Here is a 15,626-nt window from a genome sequence, read left to right as displayed (position 1 = left end):
TAAAAGCTATTCAATAGCCTGTCCTAGCTTAAGCATAGTAATACAATCACCTCTTGCCCTGCAAGTTACATGAACGTTTAGGATATTGACCCACAATCCTTTCTCATTTCGCTGCAAAACCCGTTCACTTTCAAGAGGTGTTTGATCTGAGCTTATCTCTGTAAAGGCTAGATTGTTTTAGCCTGAGGAGGAAGTAATTTTATTTTTAAGAACAGGATATCGTTTTTTTTCACAGTTTGGAAACTTAAAACTGAAAAAGATGCTCCTTCAAATATTTCAAGTGAACATGTTGCAGCCTTTTTGCAAATCTGAATTACAATCTTCTATTCAACGAGATGTCAATCCAAAGCTGTAATCACATGCAAGTTCCTATGGGAACTTTACTCCTGCACAGGGCTGTATACTGGATTATATAAGGAAACACGGGAGATGTTGAGGAAGCAAAGCTAAAACGGTATGCCTTTTTGGTGGGTTTTCTTAACATAGGTGAAACCTAGCCTAGTCCTATTACCTTTCATCAAAAATAATGCCCCTACGGGGGGGTCTTGGTGCTACATGCCTGGCATGACACCCGACGCCCGTTTGCTTCCTTAAGGCTGACTTCCTTTAGCTCTCTTCAGTTCAAGCTAGACAATACTGGAAGTGATTTGCTTCAAAACTCCAAGGTCTAATTTCAGCTGTGAATTGACAGAAAGAAAGCCGTTACAAAACGTATCGTCATACACCAATGGTTTTTATTAAGTTTCAGAAACCTTTTTTCACAAGATGGTTAAAAAAAACTCTTACAACCACTTTTTTTTTTTTGTAAGTCTTCCATGGTTTTTCCCATCAAGTGTTATTCCTGTGTGCCGAAACCAATTTACTTACCATGCATCTAAAGTGGTAGATACAGGCTATGAATGTCTTTATTCTATTTGTAGCAGCTTATGCAAGATGCAGCCAAATACCAAGCCTCGGGACAAATTTTTACACAAAACTTTACAATGTAGAATTTGAATTTAAAATAGAGGAAACTTAAAATCTACACAAAAAACTGGTAAAAATCAAGCACAAGTACAAGGACTGGAACTTAATCCAGATGAACAGGAGAGAGTCTCGCCTTTCCTTTCAAGTGCTTTTATTCTGCTACAGAACGGTCAGTCGAGGAAAAAAAAAAAGATGTAAGCTTTTTGTGTGTGTGTGTGTGTGTGTGTGGTTAGTTTAAATTATACACTCTGTAGATACTATGGACCAATTTAAAAGTTACACATACAGCAACAGATGTCCATTGGGCTCATGTGCATTGTTTAGACAATCCAACTGTGTTGCTGAGAACAAGTCAGGCAAAATTTTGAAGAGAGAAAAATCCATGTGTAACTTCCCCTTCCCCTGCCCTAGACACTTTTTTACTGATGGGCACACTGCACCCCCGGTCCATGATGGCCACTTTCCTCATCGGAACTATCATTATATGCCTCGCGCCTCTGCCCACCGCTTGACCCACGAGTAGTGTCAAATTCTTGAAGATCTACTTCTTCTGCTTCACTAATTATGTTGGGAACATCTGGTCTGGAGGGCAGAAGATCTTCAAGTTCCTAAAAATGAAATATTTCAAATGTATTTGAATATGTTATTTGGCCAAGTGTGATCAGACCACACAAGGAATTTGTCTCCGGTGCAGCAGCTCTCACTGTACATGCAAAGCAACAGAATAATGATAATAACAATACCAACAAGAGGGTTAAAAAAGATAATAAGGTTAAAAAATAATACTACAGCCATACAGCATTGTGACAATTACAGTAGTGGCCAAAATTGTGGAAACCTTTTGGGAACAGTGTATTTTTGAGGTGTGATGGATAATAACACCACTTTTTTGGGGGAGTAGTACCATAAAATTATATGGCAATGGAAAGATAATTTAATCAAGAATGTAATGAAACAAAGTTTGTTTAATTATCTGTACTGTATTCTATGAAAAGTTATAGACAAATAACCAGAAAAAGGAAGCACAACTTGCTTAGGTTGATATCAGGTAGCTTTCCTTCATCTGATTGTAGCCCACGAGCATGAATGTTTAGAGAGCCAATCGGGTGTCATCTTGTTTTGGCAATAAGCCAATCAGATCACAGTAGAATTCAGTGATTGATGTCATGTATTGAAGCTGAGAGGAAGATATTTGTCTGTGTGTATTGTGATCGCTATCAAGTTGGTTGGGGTTTTTTCTGTTCTTTCATTTAGTGAGCTTGTAAAATGTATTAAAATTAAAGTTATGGTGCAAAGAGTTGACTGGTCGCCCAGAAAGCGATGTAAAATAGTATTATTAAGTGAACAAGGCTACAGTTATAAAGAAATTAGAAGAAAAATGGGTGGAAACTTAACCAAAGGTGGCATTTCTACTGTACACTTTTCCCAAAAAAGGTTTCCACAATTTTGGCCACTACTATAGGTGCTCAACAGAGTGATGGCCCGAGGATATAGCAAGGAAAGGGTTGCATGGAGTTGTTGTTCTATTTATGTCCTCAAAAGTTTATGGTTATTTGACCATAAAACTTGTCTTTTGCTCATATAACATGGTGTGGCTACCAGCCCTACCCCCAAGATTTCTGAAGAAGGTGGAACAATGAGGGCCAGATCATGTGATTTTCCTGTGTTTGGGAGCGGATGCTTCTCCTTGAATAATATTACACTTATTTTAAGGCTTAACTGCATGTAAAGAGGAGATGCAAAGAGTTTAGGAGAGGAGAATATCTAGCAGACTGCTTTGTAAACTTACTGTAAGCTTTTCTGGGCTAATCCAGTTGTTTTCAGGAAACTGCACATCAAACTTTATATAAAGATCACCCTTTTCAAAAGGGTTGCGGTATTGTGGCATTCCCTCCCCTCGAACTACCCGGACACAGCCTAGAGTTTAAAAAGAAGAAGAAAACCTGTCAATGAAGGGCAGCGTGTCATTTCTCTCTAGGAAAAAAAAAACAGATGTGAAAATATTTTTTAAAAGTGTTTGAGGATGGAAGAACTTTCAAAACAACAGCATGCGAGTTTTTACCTGGCTCAATTACTTTTCCTGGGGGATATTTCACCACAATCTGGCGTGCATCAAGGTGCTTAAATGTGAACTGAAAGCCACACAGGGCTTCAACAAGTCCAATCTTGTGGGTCATGTGCAAATCATTTCCATCTCTCTGGAACACCTTGGAGAAAGAGGGAGAAGGGCAGAGTTGGGTGTTTGCTTTTACCATTTGGCACTAGAGTTTTTCATACAGAAGCTGGCCATCTTCAAGAACCATGCTGGATTCTTCAAACTCTTGTCCCAAGTGAACTGCACTATTAGCACTGTTTTCCAAACCAAATTTATCATTTAGCAACAGCAATAGCACTTAAGACTTGTACATACATATACATACATACATACACATACATATACATACACATACATATACATACACATATATACACACACACACACACACACTCCTTGTCATTTAGCCCTTTGCTCTGATGATGTTAACAGGTTGTTAACGAAAGCTTAGCAATTAAAAAAAGCCTTTTGCCTTACATCCCGGAGTTTGTTGTTTTTATCTTATTGACTTTAAATGTCCATACCTGGGATTCCAATATGCAAAATTATCACACACACACACACACACACAGTCCCACATTGCTTTACAGCCCTCTCTGGATGGTTTACAATGCCCGCACATTGTCCCCAACAATCCGGGATCTCATTTTACCAACTTCAGAAGGAGGGATGGCTGAGTCAACCTTGAGCCGATCAGGATCGAACTAGTAGCTGTGGGCAGTGTTAGCCTGCAACGCTGCATTCTAACCACTGCGCCACCACAGCTCTCACAACTAAGGAAATATATTGGGGTTCTTGCTCATAGAAATGCACTTAAGATCTCCACTAAAAACAAGATTAAAACGTTGGCTAAAAGATGCATCTCATCGGTCTTAGCAATAGCAGACTTATGTACTGCTCCATAGTGTTGTACAGCACTCTCTGAGCGGTTTGCAGAGTCAGCATTTTGCCCCCAGCAATCTTGGTCCTCATTTACCGACCTCAGAAGGATGGAAGGCTAAGTCAATTTTGAAGCCCGTCGGGATCGAACTGCGGGCAGTTGGCAGAATTAGCCTGCAATACTACACTTTAACCATTGCGCCACCACGATTTGTGCACATTTAACAAAATTTCACCACCCCAAACATTCCCATTCAAAATGTCCCGGTGTCACTGAGCCAATGTTCTTTGGGCAATTCAAGCCATCATTACCTCATGCTCCTTTTCTTGAAGCAGAAGAACAATGTCTCCTGGCTCCACGCCGGGAGCTTGATCAGCTTCTCCGGTAAAGGTGATTCTCTGCCCATGCTTCATGCCTTTATCTACATGGACTTCAAGAATCTTTACTTCTTTTATCACCTTCTTCCCTTCACATTTTTTACAGCGGTCTTTTTCGTTGATTACTTCTCCTAAAAAGAGACAACATGTTTGCACCTTGTTTTGAGAGGCAGGAAACTCAAGCTACAAAGATCCCAATCCTTAGAACAGCCATGGCTATTCCATATAATTTTATTTATGAATTGATCAAATGTATAGGCTTCCCACCTCACTATCCAAAACAACCCTGGATAGATATGCTTCCTTTCCCCAATTTTACGGGAGGTTGTGTTCCTTCTTCTTGGCCTGACTGCCAAAAAATTAGCAGCACACAACAATGTTTAGAGAGGGGGAAAAAAATCTTGCTCCTTTTCATACTTAGGAGAGATTGTGTATGTTTATATGAGAAGATACTGTCCTATTTGCTCAGACTTTGTGGCCTTCTCCTTGGAAAAATTGCCTGGTGGCAAAAACGTGTTTTTATTCACGTGTCACTAAATTGTAACAGAAGGGTTTTTCCCTGCGGCTTTTCTCCTTGAAGACATCCACTTTCTGAATGTATCCTTGATCCCTAAAAGGTTCTCAACTCAAATCTAGTTTTAAACATTATAATGCAACAGCATCATAGTACCTCTGTAATGCAGCGTGTGAGTTGTAATCCAAGACCTTTTTTGTTTAAAACAACCGAAAAAGCCCTCTCTGCTATGTCTCAATTGTACCCAATTCTACTAATCCTGTGATACATAAACCAAGCCAAGATCAATGGCATACCCAGTTACTGTATTATCAAACTGTTCTAAACATAGATGGCCAATTGGTACCACCCAACTTTGGAAGACATGTGTCTATCACTTATACCATTAGAGCAGACAAGTCAAACGACCTATCTGTCCCCCAAAGTACAAAACGTAAATGCTCACTTAGCTATGAAGCTGGCACTGTTATCCTGAACATTAATTGGCACTTATTTGGTAACAATGGGAATGAGCCTGCCTAAATTCTTTGGCCACCTCTTTTCTTGCTGAAGAACCGGTTGGATTACCTTCTCCATTGCAATCAGAACAGACCGACTGCATTTGCTGAACCATCCCAGGAGCCAGCTGCCTGATCATAATTCTCATGCCTCGGCCCCGGCAGGCTGCACACTTCTGAACTGCTCCAGATTTACCCCCTTGGCTGGATCCATGGAGAGAAAGAGAGAAAGAAAACAACGTGGTCTCTCGAGTCCCAACGAATGGCCTGGAAGCGCCCCTGCTCAAGTTAAGCAGGAGTGCCGGATGGAAAGGCCAAGCGGGGGCCACAGAAAGACTGGAGATGCAAAATATTATGCCGAAATAATGGCCGAAAAAGAAAAGAAAAAGAGTTCCCTTTATACAAACAGCTGCATTTTAGATGGGTGTGCGGTTTTTTTTTTTAAGAATGATTAATGGACTTATTCTTTGAACTCAGAACTTTCTGAAGACAAATAAATAAAAGAAAACTCACCCGTTACATGAACTACAAAGGACATTCTTGCTAAGTTGTAGTTTGGTAGTTTTCCCATTATATAGATCTTCTAAAGAAACTCTAAGGAGAAAAGAAGTTTATTTTAATACCTTGCAAATGCAAATCTAAACAGGTGTGTTACTGTACGTTTCCTTTGATGGAATGAAAATGTGCCATTGCAAATGCTTGTTAAAACCGGCCCAAGCAAAGTAAGAAGAGTTGAGCTGAATTAATTTAAATAGCAGTTAGCTTCTATCTTCCTGCCATCAGAGAACCTCTAATAATGCACCATGGCTACATTTTATCCCCATTTCCTCCAAGAGTAGGAAAACACTGATGAATCTTGTCTACTTCATCCTACCATGGAACCAAGGCCGAGACCCCCAGTAGGCCCAACATCACTCCAGTTTAATTGTTGAGCAGGCATTTGAATCAGAAAATTCCAAAACTAAGGCAAGTTACAGTGCTTTAACCAGTATTCAGCTTTTCCAGTGGAAGAAATGTAGGTCAAAATAAAACTATCTATACAACCTTTCCTCTGTGCTAGCAATTCAGCCGTAAACCTAAAACTTCTATCTTAATTTGTATCAATGTTTAGAACAACCACTTCTGTCGAAGGCCCTAGTGACAGTTTGTCATTTGAAATACTTTGAACTATTTAAATTACAGATTTTTCTTAGTATTGGTGGTAAGCTACTTGGCGGGTTTTCAATCAGCATTCATTATAATGTGTTTAGTATAGGTGGGAAGCTACTTGGCGGGTTTTAAATCAGCATTCATTACATATCTATTAAAAAAAAAAGTACTGCCATTCTACCTCTATGCCTGACCACTGCTGTGTTCTAAATTCAAGATAAACATAATTTTGAATATGTTACAGTAGCAGAGAACTGAAGGAAAGTCAATGGAACAATTAAGGGATGGGTGTTCGTTTTAGGTGTTCAGCCCAAAACTTTTTTACAAAGTTTGTGTGTGTGTGTGTGTGTGTGTGTGTGTAGTACTAGCCATTTAATTTCATTCTTCTGCCTCCCTATTTCTCCATTGCGTCCCTTTTTAAGCAGAATAACTAGGATTTTTCTGCTGCATAGGTTTACACTTACTTCTATGGCACGGCTTAATTTTTCTTTTGCCCCATTGCTTTCAGCCCCTCCCCCCTCCCCAAAATAGTATCAAGGCAATCCAGACCAGAAAACCAACAATCAGGAATACTACTTTTATTGTAAGGTTATAGTAGCAGAATATTGCAAGTTTGGTTCCAGAGAAGTAGTAAGGGTCAATTCTGAGATGCTTTCTCAAATTACGTTTCTGGTTTAGGCTCAGCTTTTGTTTATCAGACTGTTGCCTAGACTACAGTTCTTTCTCTTGTCTCTCAAGGTCATTCTCACAGTCCATTAGAAATAACACCGTTATTAGCAGATTACTTGAAGCCATCAGGTGATGGTTACATAGGAAGAATTGTGAAGACACTGCAACCAAAAGTGGAAGTGAACTCTTTTGGGGCTTCAAAAGAGTTCACTTCTCAGTAGGACTTTACTGGGGGAATGGTTTAAAATTTTAAAAGCATCTATACTTCCCTTCAGGAGAGTTCAAAGAATATTTAAAGGCAAATTTTTAAGTCATTCTTTCAAAGAGAGAAGGAATCGGCTCAGACTCAAAATACTGAAATTCCACTCACAACTGAAGTTATTTTGTTCTAAAAAATGTATGCACTACATTGAGCTGCCTGTTTTTTTAAAAAAATAGGACAAGGGATCAAGTAAGATATATATATATATATATATATCACTAATATTCATCATTTCAGTAAAAAGTCTTCTTTATGTCACTTGCAGTATTTTGAGGACAGCATATCCAGAACTGGAAATGTGGGACCATCCACAGGCAACACGTTTTAGATCACCTGCTCCACTTGACTTAGAAGATTGTTTATTAAAAATTAAATAGGAAGCTGCCCTATGAGATAAAAAAAACCATCCTATAGCATAATTAATAGGAAAAGGATCTTTGAAGCACATAAAAGTTCCCCTGGGATGTTAAAACAACATCCATGTAGGATAGGTCATCTTCTAGTAAATGAAGTTTTCATGATTGGACACCCTCACCCTGAAGTTCATTTGCAAATACGCAACTTACTGTGCCAGCCACTCTGAGTGCACCCATTACATAACATTTCAAATATGCCCCCATCTTGATGGTTGCCTGTTTGGCCCTATACAATGAATGCTATTCTTTGCCTTGATCAATTTCAAATATTTTGTTGTTTTTATTATAAAGAAATGCTGAACCATACTTTTAATGCATGAACTGGTAGGATAGGTTCCAGTCTATTATTATAGCTCACTGGGCTGTTCCCACATGCAGTTTCCCTGCCCCAGGAAATGTATCTCGTTACCTTCAGCGTGGGCAAGGCTTTAATGCTCAAATCTATGATGATTCAGTGGTATGACCTTATTTCTGAAGTGCCTGCCCCGAAGTACCAAGCAAATGAATAACAAAATAAAAATTCCCACCAAGTATTTTGAAGTTTTATTTATATTCTAGAGTCCAAAACAGAGCTTCCTCTGACCTCAAGGATCAAGCCCTAAACGCTATTTCTTTTACCATAGCTTAATTATTTCCTCCAAGTGCCTTACAATTTTGATAGTGTTTAAATTATTCAGAAATCAAGACTCAGCCATTATTATCCAAAGTATAATTTCAGGTAGGAAGATTTAGCCCCATATGGCATGGAGCAACAGCTGCAATCAGAAACTTTACTATTAGTAGTAGTAGGTAATAGTAGTAAAGAACCATTTCCTGCCCTTACTGGCTGCCACTCCGTTTTATGTTCAAAATAGTATTTTTAAAGTGTAAATGTACTTTTAAAGTATCAATGATCTGGATCAGGATACTTTTATGTTTTCGTATATTAAGTTTCCATTTTCTAAGATTCTCTTCAGAGATTGTAAATGAAAACAACTGGTGAAGGTATATTAGGAGCATTAACAGATAAAAGAGAAAGTAAGCCACAATGTTTTAATAATTAAAAGGGATATTCAAACAGTAAACCAAGAGATAGATAAATTTTCCCACACTGGATTTACAAAAGATGCTTGTTAAAGTTTTGAAGAATCTTGTGAGGAGAGAAAAAAAATGAAAAGAAATCAAGTTCCATGACATTATTTGAACAGACTAAGGATTAAGAATTCTTAGAAGGAATACAAAGTTGGTTTATTGGATCAAGATTCAAATAAATGTTATCCCCAGGTAAATTTTAATGGACTTTTGCTGACATCAGGACTGAATGATGAGGCTTTAAGGATTTGTTTACAGCTAAGACATGGAATATGGGAAGAAGAGACCATTTGTTGCATTTTAAGGAAGATAAGTTATAATTATTTATAAATATGATGAAGGTAGAAAATCATTTTTGCCCTTAATTTCTATGTTATCATTTTTGTCCCTTTAAATAAATACTGTAAAAGTTATGCAATATCTATTTTGCAGCATTTTTCTACCTGCTAATCTTACATTGAAATCCCAGCTGGATTTAAAAAAAAAAACACCAGTGAGTCAGAGATAGCTTGGTAAGAACTGCGGAGCAAACAGGGCCCATCTCCCAAATAATGGCACAATCCACACCATAAGAGCTTCTAGTGATTCCCTTGCACCAACACACCCATATTCACATTGGAAGGAATCAAATAATTACATTTATTTGTGCAAAGTCAGGAATGAGCAAATCTATAGATTCTTTCAACCCCTGTCACCAAACCTGAAGTCAACAATATTTTAGTAACAAACAGTTTCAACTAGAACTCAGGCCCTCCCGCTTTCTAAAAAATACTTAAGCAAACAGGGCTATTGTGAATTAAGGAACTTTTTAACGAAAGGAGACTAGCTTGGTACTTACTTAAGTGGGTGCATCATATCTTCGCCTCGTCTTCTCCCATTACGACTTCTGCTCTGATTACCCATGAAACCAAAAAGCCCCCCACCAAATATGTGGGAGAATATATCGTCCATTCCTCCGCTTCCACCACTACCTTCCCGGAGGCCTTGTTCTCCATATCGATCGTATAATTCACGTTTCTCGGGGTTCGAGAGAACTTCGTAGGCAAAGCTTATTTCTTTGAACTAAATAAAGAAGAAAAAAAACATTTTTTTAAAAAAAAAATATACACCCCCGATTACTTTCATTTCCCAGTATTACAAGCTGAGAAGGAAAGCGAGGTTACCATCCATGGATAATACTGGAATCGTTACTGCTTTATAGGTGAATGTATACCAGTTCCAGAAACAAATAGTTTGGTTAGGACAGCTAACATTTTGCACTATCTACCTTCCTGAGCCTCTCCTCTGCTCACCCTGTTTAAGCTGATGGTCCAGTCTTAATGTATTTCAAGCATCTTAAAGTAGTTGTCATTTGCAAGCTCCTGTGAGTCAGAGAGCACTAAAGGACCCCTCACTTCAACCCTGAACTACAAATATTCTCCTATATTGATCCCATCAGTCCTCCCAGATAAACCAGAGAATTTTAGGACTGCATCTGGATTTGAACTAGGCCATCTCCCCAATCAATTTTTTTTTTTTAAATTTTAGGGTGAAGACTGAAATGTTGTCAGTTCCTAAATCCGTGGGCTAAACGTTCATATGCTATTTTATTTGCAATTGAATCTAGCTTAGTTAATGGTGCAAAATATGTTTCAGAAGCAAGCTGCAAGGAAAACGAATCCATACCTTGTCACCTGCATTTGGATTCTTATCCGGGTGGTATTCTTTGGCAAGCTTACGGTATGCCTAAACACCAAAAAGAAGCCAATGCAAGTTAGCAGACGGCCATGAATTTTCTGTAGTTCAAGCTATATTAATATGTAAAATATCTAACTTCCATGCAAAAATATACATGAATGTGTGTGTTCTGGTCCTCCAGATGCGGTACCGCTATTATAATTCCTCATCCTCAATCACACAAATTAGCTCTGATAAGAACTGGAGTTCAACAGGATCTTCAGGGCCAATCGTTCTTCGTTCCTGGACAAGATGGTGTATATCACCATAGGCCCCATTCAAAGGAATAATCAATCAGAAACAAGGATCAATGTTTGTAGCCATATTTAACGGTATTGTCCAAATATAGATTGATTGTTGGCTGGTTAGTCCAAACATTTGAGACAACCCCTTCCAAATAGGTAATCCTTCTCATAAACCTAGAATCTTTTTTCCCCATTTACCACAAAATTCACCCTTATTAGCATTTCCAAATTAATAAATATGAAAAAGCAGTAGTCCATGATCATGCATTAGTCAGAAGAAAAAATTGTATTGAATTAAAGCCTGGAAACTAACGTTAAATTACTATTAATTCCATATGAGGGCACCAGTGGGGTGTTCAGATGTTGTTGGATTCCATAGATACGGATAGTAGAGTCCAACAACACAAACATTACCTGAGGCTTCAGGTTCCTCCCCACCAATGCCACACAGGCACACCTCCCTCCATCATTGTGGCTACAACTGCTCTTGTTGTTTAGTATATCATTTACACACTTTTATTTTGTACTTTGGTTACTGCCAGGGATGCTGAACTTTTTGATGGCAAGCTTCAGACTCAGCTTAATTGGAAACAGCTTTCCAAAAACTAGGGACAAAGCAAGAAATACTTTTCATCTGAGAAAATTAACTTAATGTTATTCAATTGTAATTAAAACATTTATTTAATAATGTTCTTACTCTCTGACCTTCATAATTACCATTTGGTAGCACCTTTGAGAAGGCTTTTAGGTCTTCCTCAAACAGAGTTGGGGATCTCGTGAGGCGTAGCACTCGTTTATGGCTTACTATATGATAAGTATAACAAGTATAACTTGTTCGATAAGTGCATATTAACCTGGTCAATTAGTTTCATTCTTAACTAATCATTCTTGAGCTTAGTCTAGATATACTTTACTTCAATAACATCTAAATCACTGTAATAATGTTTTCCTAAGATCAGCAGGCGTAGAAGAAGCTGACAATAATCAACTGTCAGACAAAAACTACAGCTGTCCTAACATGGCCAACACTTTGGGGTATTTTAAATGGTACCCCAATTATTATTTTATGTGAAATAATTGTTCTGAAGGACTGCAAGTATTATAAAAATGAAGCCCAATCGGTTCAGCATGTTACAGACCACTCCTCTTTTCAAGATATATAGAAGATAGTCATGCCAACATTCTCTTTTCTATTAAAAACGAAACAGCTTTGTGTACTACTTCACTTGTATCAAACCTTTCTTCTAAAAAGACAAGCAGCAAAAGGATGGGAATATCATTACACAATGCACATTAGATTGAGATACAACCCAAGAGTTGTTAGTTAGCAACCATTTTAGAAGTTAGGAATAGAACTCTCCATAACTGATAATTGCCAGTTATAATTGAGAGAGTTCCAAACTTCAAAGAGTGAATATCCATGCCAGATTTATACTACTTTCAATGAACCTGGGAAAGAATTAAATGGCTAGGTATTCAATTTGACCCCCTAACAACATCAGCTATATTAAAATAAACCCATTCACTTGCAGTTTTTAAAAAGAGTGCATTTTTAATTCCATATTTATGAAATCTTTAGGTATGCTCTCACTGTTAGGATCAAACAGATATATTCAAAATTACTGCCAAAGAACAATTAATTTTGCCATCCACCTAAGAATCTGGTTTTACAGGAGGTTTTACATCACAGAATATCAAACTCTATTTGTTTGCTCATGGGGAAAGGCAATATATTACAGAAGGTAGGGGGTTTTCCCCTTCCCCAGTTCAGAATAGGGATGTCAGCAGCCACTATTCAGTGACAGACTGCCATGAGCTGTGGGGAGGGGAATGCTTTGGGAAATGAAAGTAAATGCTGTATCTTTTCAAGATACTGCCTCAAAGTCACCAAGCTGGAAAAAGGAGGGGGCCACATACCACACTGAGCCTGGATTGATCCTTATGAAAATATCTTGCCTGAAAATAAATTCTCAATAAATGGAGCCAATGATGTTTTTACTTGAAGGTTTAAGCTGTTTTCCTGTTGACCTCTCACCTGTGTGATTCCTCCCATGCACCTGTTTCCTCAATATCAAACAGCCAGCCCAAACCAACATTCCCAAATGTCTAGGATTCTTTTCTCAGTAGCAGTACCCTCTTATCATAAAGAGGCAGTATATAGTGGTTAACCAGTTGAAAAGTGTATTCTGGGATGGCATTCCGTTGGATTGGGTGACAGAGGGGCAAGGTTGACTTGTTACAAAACCAAAGACATAGATATTCAAAGGATCAGCTACTGAGGACAAGGTCAGAGTGTGACACAATCCCTAAAGTGGGCCAGGTGAGGGCAAAATGTAAACAGGATTTGATTTAATGAAAAAGTTATGAATTAGACAATGCCACATTTAATAATTTCCCTATCTCTGTCACTAGAAATTATTTTTGGTAATACTTGAGACGTTCAAGAGGAATATATAGTTCAGCCTCATTATGATTCTGCAGACAGAAACAATTCAGCTGACATCCTATTTGAGCAACAAAATTTATTTCCATGAAAAGAAAAAAAAAGGAAATAGTGTTAACCCATTCTCCTCCTTGCTGTAAGAAGTGAGAATGTGATAAGAAGGTGGAAACCATTTCTAGAAGATGCCTAAGACGCTGGGGTGAGAATGAACCAAAAGAAAATAATTTCTGGCTCTTCAAAGCAATCATAACTTATCCTATGAAATTGGAAGAGGGTAAATATGTAGTCGCTTGTCACTCTAAAATAGTTTTCAAAAGAACATGAAAATATGGGCAGAAGAGGAAAGCTATATGCTGTTTTGCTTTTCCCATCATAATTGTTTAAGGCAATTGTACAGAATGCCTATTATGGAAGGAATGAGGAAGAAAACAAACAGAAAGAAAGTCCCAACATCTCTTTATTCTCCACACTCCAAGTAGGGCATCATGTATTTAAATTGGTGTTTACATATATACACATGGGTGCAAGTTGCTCAGCCTCTCCCAAAGGGACATACAGAGATGCTTGGATTACAGCTCTGGTAATGTTGGGAGTCGCAGTTTGAACATACTTGGACAGAGTGCTGAACACTGGAAGACTAACCCTTGATATATAAAAGGCAAAGACAAGCCAAGGAATTTGCTCAATTATTAATGTCTTGCTGCAGATCCAGACATGACAGCCTGGAAAAAAATATCAGAACCTAGCAAGATGGGTAGCTACAAAAAGTGTTCAAATAAATACCTATTCAGCAAAGTTAAGAAAAACAGGACTTAAGACATGTGATTTCCTCCCCTCCTCAAAAGCTAGGGAGGGAAAGGAAGAAGCAAATGGGGGTGCTGCTGATCAGGAGGAGCCCCCCCCTCCTCCATCTTTCCCTCCCCCATGATCCCCCCCCACAGCAATCTCCATTTTCTGTCCCACTACAACTTACCAGCACCCATTGTCCTCTCCTAACCATTTATCTTACACCTTGCATCCTCCCAAGCCCCCCTTGCACTCTACTACAATGACCCCATTACTCTTCCACAACTACTAGCTTGGGCAATAAGCCCCATCCTCCCCAGCACCCCCGTCCCCCATCCATACACGCCTCCAGACTCTCTCCATAGGTTACACTGCAACTCCCATCCTCCCCAGCAACCCATCTCTCCCCCACTATCCTTCTCCCCCTCCCCCCCTCAAAACGCAACGCTGTTCTCCTCTACCCCCCCCCTGCAGATCCCCCCTCCCCCCCATGACCCTCTATTTTTCCTACCAAGGGCCCTACAAGGCACCACCCATCATCCCCAGCCGGTCGGCCCTGGACTTTCGACCTTCTCCTCCTAGGGGCCTGCTCTCCTCTTCCCTCCCCCCCACCGGAAGGCCAATCCCTGCCGGCCCGGATGGCCTCTGCTCAGCCCCCCCCCCCAAGAGCGGCGAGGCCCGGCGCCTGGCCTCCTCCTCCTCCCCGCCGGCTCCTTCGCTCCGGCGAGGCCTTTGGCGATCCGCTTGGGAAGGCGGAGGGCCTCGGGGAGGGGGGGGGCCTGCCGCTCCCTCCCTCGAGCCGGGCCTGCTTCCCTTCCTCGCCCGCCCGCCTCAGACCTTTTTCAGCTCGTTGTCGGAGACCCCCGGTGGCACCCCGAGGATGTCGTAGAGCTTGGTGTCGGCCACGTTCGCCATGTCCGCGCCGGGGAAGGCCGCCGCCGCCGCCGGGAAAGGGAAAGGCCGCGAAACGCCGGGAGCGCGACGGCGCCTCGAGAGCTTCTGAGGGGGAAGCAGGAAGGAGGGGGAGGGCGGAGAGCGGAGCGAAGGCCGCACGCAGGCACGCACGCACGCGACGTCGCCGCGACGCACGCACGCACGCCGGCAGCCACGCGCCCGCTCGCCCGGCCTCCCGCGGCAAGGAGGAGCCCCGCCTCCTGGCAGGCCCCGCCTTTCGCCTTCGGGCAGGGGGAGAGCGAAGAAAACCCGGAGGCCGGATCGAAGGGGATTGGGGATTCCAGAGAGGCGGGCGTGACGTCAGAGGCAGCCGAACAAAGGCGTTTTGCGGCTTGGGGGGGGAACTGCAATTCCCAGCATTCCTTGGGGGAAAGCCACGTGCTTTCCAGTGACTTTTCAGGCAGAGTCAGGGTGCAATTGCGGCTTGTTCCGAAGAAGCCAATGGGGAGGTTGCTTTTGGAACGGGCACGGATTGGAACGTGTGAACCGGCAGAAGATGCCTTTGCTTTGTTCCCTGGGAATTGCCGGGTGCAGTTTTGGGGTTTAGGACCGTGGGAATAGTACACTCGGTCTCTTCGTTACATCA

At 40.6% G+C, this 15,626-nt stretch overlaps 1 protein-coding gene across 1 annotated transcript; it reads right to left on the bottom strand.

Moving 5' to 3' along the window:
- Positions 1 to 712: 712 nt before the first annotated feature.
- On the bottom strand, positions 713 to 15,175 carry DNAJA2 (DnaJ heat shock protein family (Hsp40) member A2). Its single transcript, XM_039352455.1, has 9 exons — positions 14,924 to 15,175; positions 10,562 to 10,621; positions 9,735 to 9,958; positions 5,843 to 5,923; positions 5,400 to 5,533; positions 4,253 to 4,449; positions 3,029 to 3,173; positions 2,756 to 2,883; positions 713 to 1,574 (listed from the first exon to the last, which is right to left on the bottom strand). Exons 1-9 carry the CDS (start codon positions 14,999 to 15,001, stop codon positions 1,386 to 1,388), a joined length of 1,236 nt encoding a protein of 411 aa, XP_039208389.1. The 5' UTR covers positions 15,002 to 15,175; the 3' UTR covers positions 713 to 1,385.
- Between the last annotated feature and the right edge of the window lie 451 nt (positions 15,176 to 15,626).

The sequence above is a fragment of the Crotalus tigris genome, unplaced genomic scaffold, assembly GCF_016545835.1.
Source record: "Crotalus tigris isolate CLP2741 ecotype Arizona unplaced genomic scaffold, ASM1654583v1 scf7180000018432.44079421565:4894166, whole genome shotgun sequence".
Lineage (NCBI taxonomy): Eukaryota > Metazoa > Chordata > Lepidosauria > Squamata > Viperidae > Crotalus > Crotalus tigris.
This window is presented reverse-complemented; position numbering and strand designations above follow the sequence as displayed.

What these genes read in the sequence shown, in the direction of transcription:
- DNAJA2 (XM_039352455.1), bottom strand. Translation starts at nt 15,001, where the DNA reads ATGGCGAACGTGGCCGACACCAAGCTCTACGACATCCTCGGGGTGCCA. An exon ending in ATCCAAATGCAGGTGACAAG is followed by an intron (nt 9,959 to 10,561) that starts GTATGGATTCGT and finishes TTCTTTATTTAG; the next exon opens with TTCAAAGAAATAAGCTTTGC. An exon ending in GATATGATGCACCCACTTAA is followed by an intron (nt 5,924 to 9,734) that starts GTAAGTACCAAG and finishes TTTTCTCCTTAG; the next exon opens with AGTTTCTTTAGAAGATCTAT.